At 40.0% G+C, this 15606-nt stretch overlaps 1 protein-coding gene across 2 annotated transcripts; it reads left to right on the top strand.

Moving 5' to 3' along the window:
* The first annotated feature begins 265 nt into the window (after positions 1 to 265).
* BIRC2 (baculoviral IAP repeat containing 2) lies at positions 266 to 10815 on the top strand. 2 transcript variants are annotated; one of them, XM_026077897.1, is made up of 9 exons: positions 267 to 431; positions 2020 to 4055; positions 4161 to 4260; positions 5466 to 5544; positions 6272 to 6320; positions 7361 to 7603; positions 8779 to 9033; positions 9171 to 9212; positions 10044 to 10815. In XM_026077897.1, exons 2-9 carry the CDS (start codon positions 3179 to 3181, stop codon positions 10235 to 10237), a joined length of 1839 nt encoding a protein of 612 aa, XP_025933682.1. In that variant the 5' UTR covers positions 267 to 431; positions 2020 to 3178; the 3' UTR covers positions 10238 to 10815. The 2 variants fall into 2 exon arrangements, with proteins under 2 accessions (XP_025933683.1, XP_025933682.1); XM_026077898.1 differs by lacking the exon at positions 9171 to 9212 and having other exon boundaries at positions 266 to 431.
* Positions 10816 to 15606: the final 4791 nt, after the last annotated feature.

Raw genomic sequence — 15606 nt, 5'->3', positions numbered from 1 at the left:
CTCGGGAGTCTCCCCAGAAGGATGCTCATCCCCGTCGGGAGGGCCCGTCCCCGCCGGGCCCGGCCGCGGCAGCGCTCTCGGCCCGCAGGGCAGCGCGGAGCGCGACGACGCCGACTGCTAACGGCCGCCGCGCGGCTGCGGGCAGGGGCAGCGCGCGGTGACACCGACCGTTAACGGCTGCCGGGCGGCCGCAGGCAGGGCGGGCCGGGGCGGTGGAGGCCGGCCCCGCCTCCAACCGTACCCTGCGCCCGGCCGCGCATGCGCCGCAGGGAGGCCGGGGCTTTCCCGCACGACGCCCCCGTCGGAGTTTCCGCGGGCCGGGGGGCGGTGCCCGCCGGGGGCGCCGCGTCCCCCCCCGCCCCCTCGCCGGTGCCGTATATAGGCTGGGCCGCGCCGCGAGGTCGGCTGTTGCGGGGGCCTGCGCGGAGAGCGTGAGTCAGCGGGGAGCGGGCGGCGGGGGAGGGGGTGGCGCGGCCTGGCGGGGCGCTGCGCCGCGCCGCCGGGAGCGAGTTGGCGGGGCGGGGGGGGAGGCTCCGTCCCGCGCGGCGGTCGCTACTCCGCGGCGGGCCGCGTCGTGCCGGGCAGCGCCGGCGGCTCCCTGAGGCGCAGCGTGTGCCGCGGCGGCGGTTCGCTGCCCCTTGGGGACGCGGTGGAAGTGCCTGGCGGCCGGGCCCCTTTGGCCGGCCCGGGGGCGGGTTTGGGCCGCGGCCCGCAGGTGCTCCGGCGGCGGCCGAGGGCCCGGTGCCTCGTGGGAGGCGGCCGGGGCTGTGCGCGGCAGCGGCGGCTGCCCGGCTTCGCTGGGCGCTGCGGAGCGGTAAACAACAGGTGGGGGGTGCCCGGAGGGGAAACGCGGTCCGCCTGATCTATAACGCGAAGGTAGAGGAATATCAGATGGATATTTTGAAATCTTGAAACTGCAGTTTTCTGTGTTTTTTTTTTTTTTTTTGATAAATACTAGCTCTCTGGGGTTAAAGAACTGCTCGGTGTCACTGCGTAGTAATAGGGGGAAAAATCCAGCGAGATTCAGAGATACTGGATGTTTGTACGGATATCAATGATACTCAGGGTTGTAGTAGAGGTTAATACTAGGAGTATTTGGCAGGTAAGACTCTCAGGATGTCAGATTTAAACCATCCTATTCTTACTGGATTTATCAGGGTCTCTGTTTGTTGTTATGTTACTAGCATTTTTCTTTGAAGTGTCTGATTTTTGACCAGCATGGAGACTGGCTTAATGTTTTGGACTAGTTTGTTCACATAAGATAATACCCCAGTCCTAAAATCTGTGTTAAAGGACTGGTTTTGTGTAATATATTTTAATTCATTTTCTCGATGGTTAAAAAACTAGTAGTAGTATGACCATATTAAGCATAGATTTACTAAGTGCTATTGAAATGAGTAGGAAATGCTGTATTGTTCTCCTGTAGGTGATTTTCTAGGGTTATATCATTATGAGAAGTCTATCCATTTTGAGTCCTTCCTGGAAAAGCTTTTTAGAAGCTGATTGTGCAAAATATACTGCTTTAAAAAAAGCCCCTTAAATTTAGGAACTTTGAACAAATTCAGAGTTCCACTGATGTCCTGCACTTAGGTATCACTGGATTAGACTAAATAAGAAATTCCAGTAGCCTTAATTTAAATCAATTTAAATTGCTTTAAGCTTGCAGGCTGTCGTACAGCAAAGATCCAATCTAAAGGGATGTAACTTTGTCAGTACAAGAGCTTACCTTTAATTACCCTGATACACCTTATGAACAAGCAACCTGATTTATCCATCAAATGCTTCAGCTTGTGGGGTAGAGTCTTCCATATGTGTTAATAGTAACTGAATTAGGTGTGTGAATTCCACTGCACAAGAAAGTATGTAAAGCTCACTCCACAAAACTTTCTAGCTGATCTTTCAAAAAAACCCATAAAACTTTACAAGCTTAGTGTTTCAATTTCTGTATCTTCTGTTATAGTGATATCGTATATGCTCCTGCTGTGTATTTTGAAATGCTCTTTTCTTTCTTCTTTACAGGTTGTGTTCTACCCAAAGGAATTAAATGATTGAAACTATAGATACTTAAAATTTCTTCTTGTGAACAGTCAGCATCAATATGGAGGCGTAGGCCCCTTAGAAGGGACTTCAGTCTGAACTCTGGGAGGTAGTTTTGTGCACAAATAAAGGAACTAAAACATTAAAAGTTGTTTTATCTGAGGAGTCTGTTCACTTTATAAACATGGCATGCAGAAAAAATCTAATTAATCAATATAGAACATTAGAATGTCCCAATATAAATCAGTTTATTTCTGTTAAATATGGTAACTCTATACTTGTAACTAAGACACCAGGGTAAAACTAAAATGGTCAGCTCAATCTGTGCTGAGAATGCTATAGACAAAAAAGCCTGGGGCTATTCCAGGCCTGTTACTTAAGACAGTTCATCCTTGTCAGTGATAGTGTACAGGATTTATTTATCTGGTAGCTGAATCCTTGATATATGCAAGGTTGAGTATAAGCGGACTTCTTTGGTTTTAACAATTCTGACTGTAATAATATGCAGAAGTCAAGGTTTCTTGGTAGTCTATTATTAGCAACTATATTAGATGATGTTCAGGGGCTTTTTTCTTAATGCCTCTTGAGCTTGACAACAATTATTTTCAACCTCCTAATGAGATTTACAAACTAAAGTCTTTACAGGTATGAGCTACGTATTTATCAGATCTCTAGGATGACGTAGTTCGTAAATTAGTATGTTCTAGTCAAAATTGTCTATTTGGTTGCCCCCTGTTTTAGTTTCTTTATTGATGAAGGATTTTGACTAAACCCATTTGAGGTTTTTCACTTCTGGACCCCACCTCTACCAGCCTGGCTAATTGATATTGTTCTCAGATGTACAGTGCAAGGAAAGTATATGATGGATAATTCAAAGAAAAGTCCTTTTTGACATGCTTTCTGTACTTCTTGACAAATTGGAAATAGCTTTTGCACTGAAAGCAAAGGAGAGCTTGGCAAGTGTTTAAAAGCTGTTAATTATGCAACTAATTCTGTTTACATGTGTGTTCAAAGTTGCACATCAAAATACTTCACTTTCAGGTTGTTACTTTTATATAGGCAGGGGTTACTCAAATACCTTTAATGCACACAACTACCTCCCAGAGGAAGACTTGTCCCATTCTTCCAAAAATAGTCCATTATGAACATAATGGAAAATAGCCATTTCTTGGCTAACATGATGAAGCACAGTGCTCTGTGTGATGAACTGAAGTATGACTTATCCTGTGAACTCTACCGAATGTCCACGTTTTCTACTTTCCCTGTTAATGTGCCAGTGTCAGAACGGAGTCTTGCCCGGGCTGGCTTTTATTACACTGGTGTGAAAGACACAGTTAAATGCTTCTGTTGTGGCTTAATGTTGGACAACTGGCAACCAGGAGATAATGCTATGGAGAAACATAAACTCTGCTATCCTAGCTGCAGTTTTATTCAGAATGTGCTTTCAGTTAACAACCTTGGAGGATTGTCCTCTCGTTCTGCCTTTTCGCCTCTGGTTGCGAGCAGTTTTGCACCATCTCTACATTCCATAAACTTTACTCCAAGCTTAGAGCAAGTTGGCTATTTCAGTGGCTCTTTTTCCAGTTTTCCTCAAGACCCCATAACTACTAGGGCTGTTGAAGACCTCTCATGTTTGAGACTGAAGCTTCACGATTCTTCCATGAGCACAGAAGATGCTAGACTACGCACTTTTCACTCATGGCCCCTGACATTTCTCTCACCCACTGATCTGGCAAAGGCTGGATTTTATTACCTGGGGACAGCAGACAAAGTTGCTTGTTTTACCTGTGGTGGCCAATTGAGTAACTGGGAACCGAAAGATAATGCCATGTCAGAGCATCGTAGACACTTTCCTAACTGCCCTTTTGTGGAAAATCTTACTCGAGACCAACCAAACTTCAATGTTTCTAATGTGAGCATGCAAACCCATGAAGCACGTGTTAAAACATTCATAAACTGGCCAACTAGAATTCCAGTTCAGCCTAAACAGCTTGCAGATGCTGGTTTTTACTATGTAGGTAAGAAAAGCTGACCTCTGATATAATTCATATTGTTATGTCAACATTTGTTTTTAAAATTGCTGTGAACGTTTGCTAGATATTTCCCTTTCCTTTCCCCTAAAGGACGCAATGATGATGTCAAGTGTTTTTGCTGTGATGGTGGGTTAAGGTGCTGGGAATCTGGAGATAATCCATGGATTGAGCATGCAAAGTGGTTTCCAAGGTAACTTGCAAGATCCTTATACTTCTTACAGTCTTGCTGCTTAAATAAAACTTTTAACTTTGGCTGATGTATACTGCATAGCACTTGTTCTGTTTCTGTTTTTAAGTTCATATTATGCACCCAAATGAAGAGTGAATTTGTACATTTCATGCATATCTGTCTAAAAGCACTGAAGTGTTAAGGTGGCCTCAGTTAAAATGTTTCTTTATTAAGCATGATATTTAATGCTCTTTACTTTATAATTAAAAGCTGTGTGCATCCCCAAGTCTTTGCTAGCAAGTGATGTTGCATTGTTGATGAGCATACTTAGATAAGAGAAGCAATCAAAAAGGGGGTAAGGGGATCAAAAGCTGCTGAGAAGTGAAGCAGGACAAACTTTTAACTTCACTGGTCTAGTTCTGTACCCATGTTGAATGCTCCTGAAATTGTCATTTGGCTGATAGTTTAGTCTTCTGGGTGTGGAAGGGCTTGTGAAGGAGAAGCTCCTGTTTATCATATCTCTGCTGGAAAAATGTCAAACATAACTTCTGTATACACTTCCCTATAATTAAATGACAGTTGTGTACGTAATTGCTATCTATTTATGGAAATCTCCACCTACATTAATGACAAATAGCTGCATTTAACTTCAAGAAAGCTAACAGGAATTCTTCAAACCATAGATCTTTCAACAGTCTTTAATTTATCAGCTTCTATTGAGTTACATGATGTATGTAGACCTAAATAACACTTTGTTTCCTTCTGTGTTGCACCTGTCAGTAAACATACTTAAGAAAACTCTGCATTAATGAAGCAGATACACAAAATGACACCACCATCAAAACTGTACTCTTTTGAATGACTTGTATAGGAGATAAAAATGGTGAGATGATGCGAGTGAGAAACAGTCAATTTATCACTACAGTCTGTAGTGAAGCTGACACGGTTGCTTCTCTTGTAAGGCCATTTCAAGTAGAAGTGGTAGTAGAATGGTAACTGCTGCCTTATATACCTAAAGCTATTGACTGCTGAACATCACAATGAGAGCTCTATTGGAACATTGTCCAGCACTAGGCTGCTTCGAGCTTCCAATGCAGACAACTCTTCTGCTTCAGTAAAGAAAGATAAACATGTATTTAAATTATGTTGTGTTGTTGCAAAGTGTTTCATTCTTGATTATTCTTGAAAGTAGAAAATATAATTTAGTACACTTGTTAATGTTTCAGGTGTGAATATCTGCTTCATGTAAAAGGAAGAGAGTTTGTAAGTCAAATTCAGGCCAGGTTCCCCCATCTTCTTGAACAGGTAAACTTTACTTTTTGAACTGGAAAAATCAAACAGTTACATAAGTGATGTGTTGTTTTGGGGAGTTGGGTGCACCCTTCTACCTAATTTCTGCGTATTTTGGTAGTAGGTTTCTGGGTAAATGTACTTTTTAGAAAAATGAAATTAATGCTGAGCTAAGCCTAATGAGTTGAAGCATTAGAACTTACCCTGTACAGGATTAGTCATGGAAAGTGTTTTGTGAGAACTGATAGCTTAAAGTGGGTGGTATAGTATTATAGTAATACAAAGGTTACAGCACTCAGTCATTTACAGACAAACCTTGTCCTACTCCTTATGAGGCAATGAGAGCCTTCCAGTCTCCTTGTCAGGAGAGGGAAGTTCTGATTTATGTAAGTTCCAGTGAGTAATTAAGACCAGTAATTGCTATTTCAGAAGTCAGCCTCAGACAACTCTTAATTCCCTATGCTGCCCCCTCCTCCCCCACTATTTTTAACCATAGCTCTTCTGGTAAGAGGAAGCTGAGTGAATAAATGTGGCTCAGAAAAGCTTCTCTTCATAGAAGTCAGCACTGACTATATTGGTTATGTATTAAACAAATGTTAGGCTTGTGTAACTACATGCAAAATACTTAACAGATACTATTCAAATAAAGTTTAGCATTCTTGATGAGAGAAGAAATGTGCTAGAAAGGTATGTAGAGGGGAAGGGATACTTGATACTAATGCAGTTCCATTATGTTCAACAGCTGTTATCGACCTCTGATACACCTGTAGATGAAAACATTGATCCTCCAAGTATGTATATTAATATAACTTGAAAGGCACATTTTCAGACTTCTTCAGTACTCTGCAAACTTAACACTTGGCTATCCAAAATTAACTCTAACAACTTTAAGTTTCTTGGAAACAGCAATATTGCTCTTTAACACTTATGTAGCTTTAGCATTATATGGACAAATTTCCAGGAAGCTTGTAAGAGATCTCATGTCTTGTTTTTCTTATTTTTATAATATCTCATTAAGATTTTTGGTTTTGAAGGCCTGCCATCTGCTGTGTTTGTTTTGTTAGGCTCATGGTTGGGTTAAGCAAAACAAGTCCAATTGGCATTTGCTAAAGTGACCTAAGGTATTGAACTTTGTGGAACACTTGCTCCACAAAGGTGAAGGGTGTCATAATTATGCATGTCATGTAACTCCATTTTAGGTGCGTAGCTAAGTAAATACTCTGAGCTGCAGTGGTCAGGGAAAGGGTAGGACAAGCTGGTTAAGTGAAGTCTTTCTCTGTGTTCCCTTTTGAGAGTGGAAGCCTAGTTGTGGTGGCAGTAAACTACTAAAGAGTGAGTAGGTTACAGTGGTCATTGACTCACTGCTCCAGATCAGCATGTACTATCTCATGTGCCTGGTGCTTAATAAATTGAATGGAAAATACTGATCAAGAGCTGAAATAGAATGGTTCGGTTTGTATAACAAACTCTTAATTTAGAGGTGCCAGCTGTCAAAAGAGAATTTTTTTCAAGGATGAAGTTAGAAATTTTCTGACTATCTGGGGAGGGAAAGCTAAGACACAATTGAACGCTGTCCTTTTTCTGGCTTATCTTTGATTTTTTTAGTGAAGGCTTAGCACTGATCAAGGCTTATTGTGAGTTCAACTCAATTGAATCCGAGTAGCTGGTTTCCATTTAAAACCAGCTACTAAAAAAGCCTGTTTAACCATTGAACTTTCACAATATGTAGCATTAGAAAATGAGTGTATACGTGTGTGTAGATAATGTTGAATGTGTCTGACCTGCAGTGTGTGGGGTTTTTTTAAACTTAGTATTGCTTTTCTTTGATTAGTTATTCATTTTGAACCTGGAGAAAGTCATTCAGAAGATGCAATCATGATGAACACGCCTGTGGTTAAAGCTGCCTTGGAGATGGGATTTAGTAGAAGGCTAATAAAGCAAACGGTGCAAAGTAAAATCTTGGTCACTGGAGAAAACTACAAGACTGTTAATGATCTTGTGTCTGATCTCCTCACTGCTGAAGATGAAAAGAGGGAAGAGGAGAAAGAGAGGCAGTCTGAAGAAGTGGCATCAGGTACACATGGGCATGAATAAAACAAGAAGTGTCTTGTATACTTCTGCTTTTGACCTTTTATAATTTGTATTCACTAAGTGATTTAATGTACTTGCTACTAGGATGAGCTTCTGTAAAAGCATTATCTGGGTATCTGCATGGAACTAGATCAGTCTGGCAGTTTGTTTTGAGGAGGATGATTCGAATGGGCACCAAGTGTTCGGACTTGCCTGATTTCACAGGAACAAAGCCTTTTTTTTGTCTGTGTGCCTTTGTATTACCATTAATCAAAAATAAATGGAACAAAGACTTAGCACATCACTTACTTTTTTACAAACTTGTTCCCTTATGGTGCTTGAATTGATGAGCCAACATAACCACCTCCTGGAAGAGGCAATGAACTTTCACAAATGTCTTCTGTAAGGTGACAGGAGGTCAACTTCTCTCTATTGAACTCATAACCATGTAGATTAGCTATTCAACACTCTACTTGATGCATCTTTAACATTCCCTATTGTTTTAAGACCGTGTAAGTGGTCTTGTTTTGATGCTTAATCCAAATTTTTGAGTCCGAAGCAGTAATGAAACTTCTCATTTACAAATTGAATTAAATGGCTTCTTTCCTACATTTGTATTCTGTCACAAAAGTGGAGGTGGGTTTGACTATTAAACCTTCATGAGAATGATTTTTCTTGTTTGACTCGGGGGGGGGAAAAACTCCTGAGTTTTGTAGTTGTGCTATACCTCTTTTTTGCACATAATTCTCTTGGAACACTTTTTAAAGTAAGCTTGATCTGTCTATCTCAGGAATGCTTTTGGCTGCCACTGACTGAAGTTAGTCTATTAGTTTTTGACAAGTTAGCTGTGGTGTTATGCAGAGGCTTCTTGTGTTTTCTTTCCAATTCTGCAAAGGATACAGCTCTTGCTGGATGTGAAGTTAGACAAGATCCTCTCAAGCTTTCATTTAGAGAGGGGAACACAGGCTTTCACTGGTGAAAGGGCTTCGGCCTCTAAACTGCTGTGTGGTTTTCTTAAGTTCATTCTTGCATGTAAATACCAGTGAAACTGAGGTTTTTATTAATGATATGTAGTAAATGAAAAGTTTGAGAACTTAAGTGTGTGTCAGTTATTGTTAGTAGAAATGCAGCTTGGAGTACTATATTCCTAATAAACATCTAATCTGTTTTGTATTTCAGATGATTTGTCCTTAATTCGGAAAAATCGAATGGCTTTATTCCAGCGTTTGACCTGTGTACTTCCAATCCTTGGGAGTTTATTATCGGCTAAAGTGATAACTGAACTTGAGCATGATGTTATTAAGCAAAAGACTCAGACACCGTTGCAAGCAAGGGAGTTGATAGATACAGTCTTAGTGAAAGGAAATGCAGCAGCCAGCATATTCAGAAACTGTCTACGAGACTGTGACCCTTTACTGTACAGAGATTTATTTGGTAGGTCTCTTAAAAGTATGTCAGTTTATCAAAGTCTAATAATCTGCATTGTCAGAGCAGTCTAAAGATGAAAAAACTGAGTTCTTTAGGAATATAGACTAGCCAGATGACTAAACGTTCTTTTTCTCTTATTTTAGTGGAGAAGAGCGTGAAGTACGTTCCCACAGAAGATGTTTCGGGTATCTTAAATTCCACTTTCTTGCTTAAAAGGGAATTGTGGGTCAATAGCTGCCATTCTTAAAAACAAACAAAAAACCTTTGAGTTAAGAAATGAGTTTTATTACCCCATCCCTAACTTTTGCTTTGGTAAGCTGGGTTTAATCTGTATAAGTTTAGTGCATGGGCAGACCTGCGAGCATGTGTATCTGCTGTAAGGTATATTCTGTGCCATATGCAAGTGCTTGTGCACTAAGGAAGAAGAGTTTACTGAAGCTTGAATTCAAGTACTCTGACTTTGATCCTGGGTGCAAGCTCTCATTCAGGCATTCTGTAGAGATCTTCACTTTTCCAAAGTAGACTGTGGGTATCCTAAAATCTAGCTGGGCCAACAGCTGGATGGGCAAAACTTGTCAGCCATGGGTTTGTTTGTTCCAGTCTTTTCTCACTCTTGTAGTATAAATGTATTTGAAGCTTAATATGCTAATAGACTGCAGTAAAGTGTACAAGCCTGCTTATAGCTGACTTCCACTAATCAGACTGTACTTTTCTTCTTCGGATATTAGAAGCACAAAGTACAGCATATGTTGAAATATTAAACCTTAGCCTCAAGAACTATAGCTGGCCTCCAGTCCCTGAGGTGCTTCTTCATTTTCTTACAGAAGTGGAAAGTAAGGACTAGGTAGTTCCTTGTGTGCCACTCTCCTTGCTCTGGAAAATGTGCTTATTCTTGCTGCAGTCTATTATTGAATACAGCTAGGAAGTAAGGTGTGGCATTAGAATGGAATTGACCACTTTCTAATCCAAATGTGCATGTATTCAAGCTTCTAAAATGTTAAATCACTTTTTTCCAGGTTTACCTATGGAAGAACAATTAAGGAGATTACAAGAGGAAAGAACATGTAAAGTTTGCATGGATAAAGAAGTTTCCATTGTTTTTATTCCATGTGGTCACTTAGTGGTGTGCAAAGAATGCGCACCTTCCCTTAGGAAATGCCCTATTTGCAGGGGGACAATCAAGGGTACAGTACGTACATTTCTGTCATAAGGAAGGGAAACTTGCACTTGCAGAATAATACCTTTGTTTCTACAATTGTCCAAGTGCTGAAGTTTAAGCCACCAGTGTCTTAATAGAAAATTGTGATACTGAAGGTGATTAATCAACTACTTAACACAGTTGTATACTAGTAAACTATGTTGTCATTATGAATATACTAGATCTTCCTTGCCAAAGATGATTTTTCTATGTAGAACTGACTAAATAGTAAGGTGAAGTTTTCAGTAGCTTTCCTCCCTGAATAGGGAAAGCAGTTCCATAAATATGCCCTTATGACAGTTTGAATAAAATACTTTCTGTTCAAGTTCCTAAAATGGAACTCGGCATACCTATTCGCGTGAGTTCCCCTCCACAAAGATGTGAGGAAATATAGTTGAGATTGTTTGTTAATAGTAAACTTCAGCTACTGTTCTGGTTCTGTGTTGGCTTTCTTGTGGGGTTGGGGGAGGAAAGATAAGTTAACCATTGCAGGAGCAGCAAGGTTTTTTTAATTCTGTTCATGTTTAGACCTTTAATATGTATTAATAGTTTATGAAGACTGAATTAAAATACTTCTACTTCCCAAATGAGTGCTTGTTTATTTTCATTTGTTCCCATTGTTGGCTTTTCTCTGTAGGCTGCAGCAGCTAGAAAATGCTGTTTTCCTGACATAAGGTTTTTAACTTTTATAGGAAAAACATAAAATTTTAATTCTGCTTAGGTGTTCTATTAATTTTGAATAGGGAAGTGGACTTCTTGGAGCTTGGTGATTCCCTTTGGGCAAAGCAGGGGCCTCGGACTCTTATTATAAAAAGGAGTAAGAGTAACAACATTGGGTACTTTCCTTCTGCGTTGATTTTTAGAGAATAGAAATCCTGGCTGGGCAATGGTTTTCATGACCTTAGGGACAAGGCAGAGGGCAGCTATGCAGCAATAAAACCTTCATGCTAAGGATTAAAATGTAGAAGCTTCTTTTCTGCATTTGAAACTTTACAGTGAATGTACATGTTAAATAGTAAGATCTTCCAGCCTACTTTGAAGGCTTGGTTTGTTTTGCAAGCTGGTAATCCAGCAACTTTTTTTAGTGGCTGACTTCTGCTTTACCCTTGCTTTCATATCCCTGGGTCTGCATAATGGATACCTATTGAGAGAAAGTGTTCATGGATACTTCTGTAGGATGTCCATGTTGGTGTAAAATAAATACTGGCAGGATAACTGCATCAAATCTTGTTTTCAACTTGCCTATCTTTGAAGTCAGTCTTCCTCAGTCATATGCTTAAGTCAAGTGTAGACCACTCAGTCTTCAGACTGGCCATGGATAAAATGTTTTTAATGGGTATTTTGGTGTCTTAATATAGTCTCTAGTTTGATGTGAAAATGCTATTTGTAAGGCTTCAGGCTGCTGACATCCACAAATTGTGTGTATGTAACTGACTCTCATCACTTCATATGTAGTTCTGACCTGTATGGGTCTTAACTCTTTTAGAAAAGATAGCACCCTATATGTATGAAGGTTAAGTGCATACTTTGGAGAGACTTGTGCAGGCTGTGTAACTTGACTGGATATAGGGATTTGTCCTTGTGTAATGGTTGTGGAGTGTTTAGAGCCCATATTAAGTGAAATTAATGTGTTGTCACTATCAAACAAATTTCTGTCCATAGTTGTAGATGTTGTCTGGCATGTGTATACATCTTTCCTGGTGTATATCTGAAATATAATTTAACAAGAGTCCTCTCTCTAATTCTGTAAAAACCCTCTGGATCTCCTAATCTAATGCCCTGCCATCTTGGGAAATCTGTCCACTGGGTTTGGAATTTAGACTGTTTAGAATTAACAGTATGTTTTATTTCTAGTATAATTTCAGCCACAGAATTGAATCAAACTAAGGCTAGGCAAGTGGGTCAAAACATTTACTTTTGAGTTAATCATGTGGTTGACACTGATTTGCTAGCAGTTCTTGGATGCTTCCATCAGTAGTAACCTAAATGGCTAAATTCAGTGAGGGCAATTGTGCCAAGGAGAAAAAACACATACATTCAGATTACCTATGTTTTTGCCCTGTGTTTCTGTGTGGTATCTCCTGGGCTAGAATCCCTTTCAAAATAATACTGGAGATGATAGTTTTGAAATAGTCTTGCTTTGTTGTCTTGGGGGAAGGGAATGAATCTGGACTTGTGTACTTTCAAATATTTTTCATGAGAATTCAACAATACTGGTTCTTGGCTTCATCCATTCTTCCATAATTTCTGTAATTCTGTGTTTAATGCTGTGTATTAGCTGACAGTGTGGTTATTTTAATGCTTAAATTATATATCTTATAGTACATAGGATTCTTGACTTTAACTGTAGATTAACTTACTGTAATTCTTAAATGGCAGACTTTTTTCTCTGCAACTTCATGTACATATTGTCCCTTTATTTTTTCTATTAAAAATGTAAATGCTTCAAACCCAGCAAGCTGTTTTAAACAGCTTTGATTCATATGTCTTTATTCTTCCTGTTTAAAAAATGTTTCTAAAGGCTCTCTTGTCCTGTGTAACAACTTTAATTGTTCAAGGATTATGAAAGCTTGATAGGGAGTAAGGTACATGACTTGAAATTTGATGTTCAAAAACACAAAATAGTAATATAAGAACCAAGTATACTTTCTGTAGATTAAGATGAGACTCTGCAGGGGGAGCTGGAGAGGTCAAGCTCACCTCAAGAGTCCTGAAATGTTTCTTAGCGTGTTAAGTCTTTGAATATGGGACTGAGGAATAGCCCCTGTTTAAGGATAACAAAAATATAGCAGGAGACAGATGTTCCAAGCTATGCATGTTCATTTAGACCAAGTGTGGCCACTTTTTTTCTTCAAACATCACAGTAACTACATATAGATCAGATGGCAGGATATACATAGCTTTAGTGACTAAGTGATTCAGGTACCTAAACATAGGTGTCCAGTGTTATTTGTGGTGCCTGAGGGTATCTCACAGGACCTGTGACATACCTGTCAGGCCTGGGTGATAAATGTTTTGAATGTACTGGAGAATTGAAAATGGCTGCCTGTGTCAAGCACCTGAACAACTCTGAGAAGTGGAAGAACTTTACCTAGAAACTACTAGGTAAAAACTTCTTGACAACATTTTAGCAGGAAGGCTAATCTAGGTTACTGCTTCCACCCTCTGCCCCTTCAGTCAGTTGTGATTGCACTGATCTGTAATGCTGTGCACTTGAGTAGTTATGGTCTTCAGTGCTATTACAAAAAAAATACATTAAATCAGTTGTCTGAATGGCATTGCAGATGGAACCTTGACATAATGTTAGACCATGGAGAAGACTATCTGCATAGTGTTAACTAATGCTTGAGGAATATCTAATGACTGTTACTTCTGTGAACTAGCTGATCATGTTGTTCACATTTCATTCCATGTCCATCTCCTTTAAAAGTTGAGTCAAAGCTTTGAAAAATGCTTAAGAGCAGTGTCCTTTGGCAGTGCTGATACAGCAACAAGGGAACAGTTTATTCTCAATTAAACTTTGTCACCTGTTATACAAGTTTTCCAGTAGACAATAATAAACAGCCCCCCCAGCTTCCTGTGTAGCTCTTCTGATTAACTTGAGTTCTCAAATGTCAGGCTTCCAAGCCTGCTGCTTGTATTGAGCTGGCAGATAGTGTTTGCATGGCTTACAAGAAAGAATCTTTATCACTTTAATTCAATAGTCAGATTTGCTGTAGGATGATAGGCAATAGTTGCTGCTTATAGCAATTGGCAAATGCTTTGAGTGGTGCTGCCCATATCTGCAAAGACTCTAGCTCAGAAGCTGCAGTTTCTGATACTGGTCTGAGATGCTGCAAGATGCAACAGCTTCACAAGCAGCAGCTGTATGTTTTTGTGATGCAATTGCTGAGAAGCTTTATGATAATGATTTTTGCCTTTTCCTGTTTTTTTAACTGAATGCATGTATCTCTTCTCTCAGTTTGCTTTTGAGCATTGACCAAGAGGCCTGACTCTTCCAACTGAAGGCAGCGTGCAATCCTAGCATCCATGAGTGATTAGACTGACAATCATAATGACAGCACTGCTTTTGTTTGCAGAAATGAATGGCCATGTATGAAATATCTAGGAACCCCATTAGTGCAATAAAAAAAGCCAAAAAACCACCCACCTTTGTGGTGTTTGTTTGTAGTGACTGAAAATGTTACTGGTTGTTTAGTAACTCCATAGTGCCATGCTCAGTTTGATTCTTTAGCTTTCATTTGCCTCTCCTTTTTTGATGCCTTGAAAGGGTAGGCTGAAACTGTAGTGTATTCATCTGCCTTAAGCTATGTCTTGTGGCAACTGTAGCACAGTGTTTCTGGGGTATGCAGTATTGTTTCATGTTACAGATGGACTGAACCTGCAAATTTAGCTTTCTTATTTTTAGCTTTCTTATTTTTATTTTTCTTATTTAGTCATAAAATGACCCACTTCAGGTATGTGAATGTACTCTGAAAAAGAAAAGGTATTCTCTGTTCTTGTTCTGCTGAACCAGTTGTAACAGGATTATTGGTCACACTTGCTCAAGAAGTTATTTGTGAAGGGAGTAAACTTCCTGGAAAAAATGCTAAATCTTCAGTCCTTGGGCTGTGTGGCTTTTTTTTCTTCTGTTGAGTAAGTGATCATAAGTATTACTGGAGTTCCAGTGCAGCTTCCTCACTGACTACTGCTGGCTTGGGGCCCTTCAAAGTGGGGTATTCTATACATCTTGTATAAGGAAGAGGAAAACTCCACAAGAGTGGACTCTGCTGTACTATTTTCAGAAATGAAAAGGCAAATTATCCTTTTGAAGAGCTGTTTTGACCTCTAAGTACATACCATGAACTTGTTTGCACAGTAAGGAACATCCTAGCAGTGGCCTTCACATCTATTTTTGGCCTAGTGAGTTTCTTTAGAAGAAATGCTGGAGAAGAGAATTGCCAGAGGCTTCTAGCTCATGTCCTTTAAGTTAGAAATAATAGACTGACTTAGGACAAAAGTCTCCTCCTTTCAGATCCACACAGTTTAACTTACTGATGCCCTACTCCTTTGACAGATAGAGAAGTCAAATACTGAGTGCTCATGGGATGCTGGGTTGTGATTTGCACAGTAAAAGACAAATTGAATTAAATGAAGAATAAAATCTTTGTGCAATGAAGAGTTCAGTACCTTTTTTAATTGCACATTCTGAAAGTTTTATACATAACTGTTATGTATAATTTGATCACTTCTGAACTCAAGCACTTCACTCTTGATATCTGTCCAAGGCTGCTTAAAATCTGCTTTAAAGTAAAGGTGTTTGAGTAGAAATAGCCCCTTGTATGTTTCAGTGATCTCCCCATCTAGTCCAGCTTTCTGCTTCCTGCCATCTCAAAGAACAG

The sequence above is a fragment of the Apteryx rowi genome, unplaced genomic scaffold (genome assembly GCF_003343035.1).
Source record: "Apteryx rowi isolate R43461 unplaced genomic scaffold, aptRow1 scaffold_466, whole genome shotgun sequence".
NCBI lineage: Eukaryota > Metazoa > Chordata > Aves > Apterygiformes > Apterygidae > Apteryx > Apteryx rowi.
This window is presented reverse-complemented; position numbering and strand designations above follow the sequence as displayed.